The 3,656-nt window shown below is 46.3% G+C and overlaps 1 protein-coding gene across 1 annotated transcript; it reads right to left on the bottom strand.

Moving 5' to 3' along the window:
- Positions 1-406: 406 nt before the first annotated feature.
- On the bottom strand, positions 407-3,602 carry LOC119327693 (3-phosphoshikimate 1-carboxyvinyltransferase 2). Its single transcript, XM_037600798.1, has 8 exons — positions 3,447-3,602; positions 2,554-2,798; positions 2,310-2,463; positions 1,890-2,104; positions 1,234-1,351; positions 937-1,147; positions 713-774; positions 407-625 (listed from the first exon to the last, which is right to left on the bottom strand). The coding sequence occupies exons 2-8, from the start codon at positions 2,748-2,750 to the stop codon at positions 407-409; spliced, it is 1,176 nt and encodes a 391-aa protein (XP_037456695.1). The 5' UTR covers positions 2,751-2,798; positions 3,447-3,602.
- Between the last annotated feature and the right edge of the window lie 54 nt (positions 3,603-3,656).

Here is a 3,656-nt window from a genome sequence, read left to right as displayed (position 1 = left end):
CTACTTGCTCCCCAACCCAACGACACCGCACATCCATCTTCTATGCCGGTGGCATGCTCTCCCACCGTCGGATCTCACGTTGAGATCCGTACCTGAATTGTTTCATTTAGGCTCGGTATTACCTTTCAAGCATTCAGTTGTGTGCGAGGGGATGCTTCCTCCTTTCCTATACTACTAGCTTGCATACCCAAGATCCTCCGCGAGCAGCAGCATGACATCTAGATCATAATTTATTTCTTATTCAAAAAACGAATACAGTGTGCAATACATTTCATTTTACCTCACGCACTACAAAACTAATATTACAGACTCATACACCATCTCGCGACAAGACGAAAAAGACAAAAATTCCAGACCATGGACAGGCTACAAAAGTACAAGCGCAATTCGCCATAGATTCTCCAATCTAGTTCTTGACGAAGGTGCTTAGCACGTCGAAGTAGTTGGGGAAGGTCTTTCGGGTGCATCCAGGGTCCCTGATGGTGACTGGCACCTCAGCACAGGCCGCCAGGGAGAAGGCCATCGCCATCCGGTGGTCATCGTAGGTGTCGATCGCCGTGATGTTCAGCTTCTCCGGCGGCGTGATGATGCAGTAGTCCGGGCCTTCCTCCACCGTTGCTCCCAGCTATAGGGCACAGGACACAGGAGAGGTAAGCACACGGGGTGCAACAGGAGGCTGAGATATAAGAACAAGAGACATGTGTATTATTACCTTCGTCAGCTCGGTCCGGATCGCGACCATTCTTTCAGTTTCCTTCACTCTCCAGGAGGCAACTGCAGAAGAGTGATTCCAAAACATGTGTCAGGACCAAAACATGTAAAACAAAATCAACAGCAACACATAACAGGGTGATTTCAAGTCCTTTGTCCTCTCCCTGATGCTAACAGAGTAATCGCTACGCACATGATAGGTATGGGAGGCCATAGAAAGTATACCATCTCTGATAGCGGTTGGACCATCGGCAAACAGGGCAACAACGGCTAGAGTCATCGCGACATCTGGCATTTTGTTCATGTTGACATCAACAGCTTTTAGGTGTTTCCTTCCAAATGGCTGACGCGGTGGGCCAGTAACAGTTACACTAGTGTCAGTCCATGTGACCTTTGCTCCCATCATTTCAAGTACCTCAGCAAATTTCACATCACCCTGCAAGATTAACCTTAGTAAGGGAGAATGACAGCATAAGACAGTATGCTCAACCAAAAGGGTGAAAATGGACAGTACAATTTTACCTGCAAACTGGTGGTGCCGCAACCTTCGACAGTCACAGTCCCTCCGGTGATGGCAGCACCAGCCAAGAAATAGCTCGCACTTGAGGCATCACCTTCGACATAGGCATTTCCAGGGGACCTGTCGATTCCAGAATAATGGATGGCTCGTTTAGGAAATGGTTACTGCAACTTTTATGAAGTTTGGACTAACAGTTTCCGAGTACATAAGAGGAGTATGTTCAGTAAAAGCGTAGATGTGACATATAGCAGCAAGGGCATAACTTAGAAAGGGCCAAAAGAAGCAAAATCAAGAATCATCTGCATAGATGCTCATCGCAAAATATTCTCTATTTTCATTCCATTTTTAAGATGGATTATACTTCTGGTGTGATCAAGTCTATGTACCAGAAAACGTAACTGTACAATTCATTGTAAGCAGTGGGGCCGATTGCCTAGGCAGTAGGCACTGGTTTCATAGTACAGTGCACCTTCATAGCTACTGAGCAGTCAATAGTTTTAGTAAAACATTTATTTCCTAGTTTACCCATAATTCAATGGGGTTGCGTCTGTAAATATTTGGCAAACTGAAAACTGATATCTTTCATTAGTACTCCACTATTAGAAGAAATGAAACAATTAAAAGTTTATTAGAAGAAGTAGGAAAATGTAGAACTTGCTTGTATTTTTGTCCTCCCTTAATGTAGAATCTGTCCCAACTATCAGAATGCTCCGCAGTCACACCAAAACGCTCCATCAATTTCAATGTCATTTCAACATAAGGAACGGAGATCAGTTTATCAATGATTTCAATCTCGACATCCTCAAGAGCCAAAGGAGCAGCCATCAGCAAGGAACTCAGGTATTGACTGCTAATGGAACCAGAGAGCTTAACCTGTGAAATCATTCAATCTTTAGCACCAAGCTATCATAGATCATGCAATACTCACATATTGAAATTATTAAATGTTGATTGGTTCTTAAAATTTAGTGCGCGGTCTAAGGTTGCATTACATCGTACTAGCCATAATAATAACTTCTCTGACAGAGAACAGAAGTGTGCACAAAGTAGATAACATGCAAGTTGATGAGTAGCTAACCTTGCCACCAGGTAGACCTCCTTTGCCGTTGATACGGACAGGTGGGCAGTTTGTGCCAAGGAAACAATCGACATCTGCGCCGAGTTGTTGCAAACCTACAACTAAGTCACCAATAGGTCGCTCCCTCATTCTTGGTACGCCATCAAGCACATAACTGAAGTTTTTTTTTAATAAAAGAAACGATCAGTCTCCAAACATACCCATGGATCTCATACTTATTTCCACTAGGATAAAGAAAACATACGTTGCATTTCCACCAGCAGCTACTACAGCTGCCGTCAGTGGCCGCATTGCAGTTCCAGCATTACCCAAGAAGAGCTTTACTTCCTCTTTGGCGTCCTTTTCGACTGGGAACCTGCCGCCACAGCCAACAACCACAGCTCTTTTTGCAACTTTATCTGCTTCCACGGAGAGTCCAAGGGCTTCCAGGGCCTCAAGCATGTAGTGGACATCCTCACTGTTCAACAGGTTATCCACCACCGTTGTTCCCTAATGACCAGAAACAAGCTACGGATCAGCTGGAGATGACAGTGAAGTAAACCAGCTCCAATTTCTCATCTTACTATAAATAAGTAAGAGAACAGGACATGCTGCAATATTGCTTTCTGATCAGTGGAAACATATAAAGCCTGGAGGATCCTAGATTTAGTACCTATATAGCTCATGAAAACTAATGCCACGAATAGCAATTCAACGATTTCTCGTGTAAAATAGTATCGGCTTTTGTGGTCACACCGTCTCACAAAATGTGAATAGACCTTAGGTTGCATCATTTTAAATGCAGATACATGAATAAGAGTTCATAACAGCATTACAACATGCTACTTTTCATAAAGGAGCCATCAGAACAATTTGGTAGCCTAAATTAGAGGAGGGTCTCCTGGTCATTCTGATGCATCGATATCTTGATCCAAATACAAGCTACACAATACAATGATCTGGTAAGCAAACGCATGAATTGGCTACCAAACAACCTGCCCTCGTTAACCTATGGTCGGATCGACTGGAGTTAAAATCCCCATGATCTCGCGAGCACCTAGCTAGCATGACAGGGTGCGTCAGCTAAACCCCCTAGAATCCCATCTCTGCACCCAATTCGCATCACCCAAAGGAAGAGCGGGAGGAGGGGGGAGTCACCTCGGAGAGGGCGGAGAGGAGGAGGATCCGGTTGGAGAGCGACTTGGAGCCGGGCAGCTGCACGGCGCCGGAGATCTCGCGGATGGGCTGCAGCACGACCTCCTCGGCGCCCGCGGGCGCCGCGGGGGCCGCCACGGACGTCGCGCGCGCCGCCGCGCCGCGGGGCCCCCACAGCCGCACCGCCCCGCGGTGGGCCGCGCGGGCCGCCGG

Source organism: Triticum dicoccoides, chromosome 7A (genome assembly GCF_002162155.2).
Source record: "Triticum dicoccoides isolate Atlit2015 ecotype Zavitan chromosome 7A, WEW_v2.0, whole genome shotgun sequence".
Lineage (NCBI taxonomy): Eukaryota > Viridiplantae > Streptophyta > Magnoliopsida > Poales > Poaceae > Triticum > Triticum dicoccoides.
This window is presented reverse-complemented; position numbering and strand designations above follow the sequence as displayed.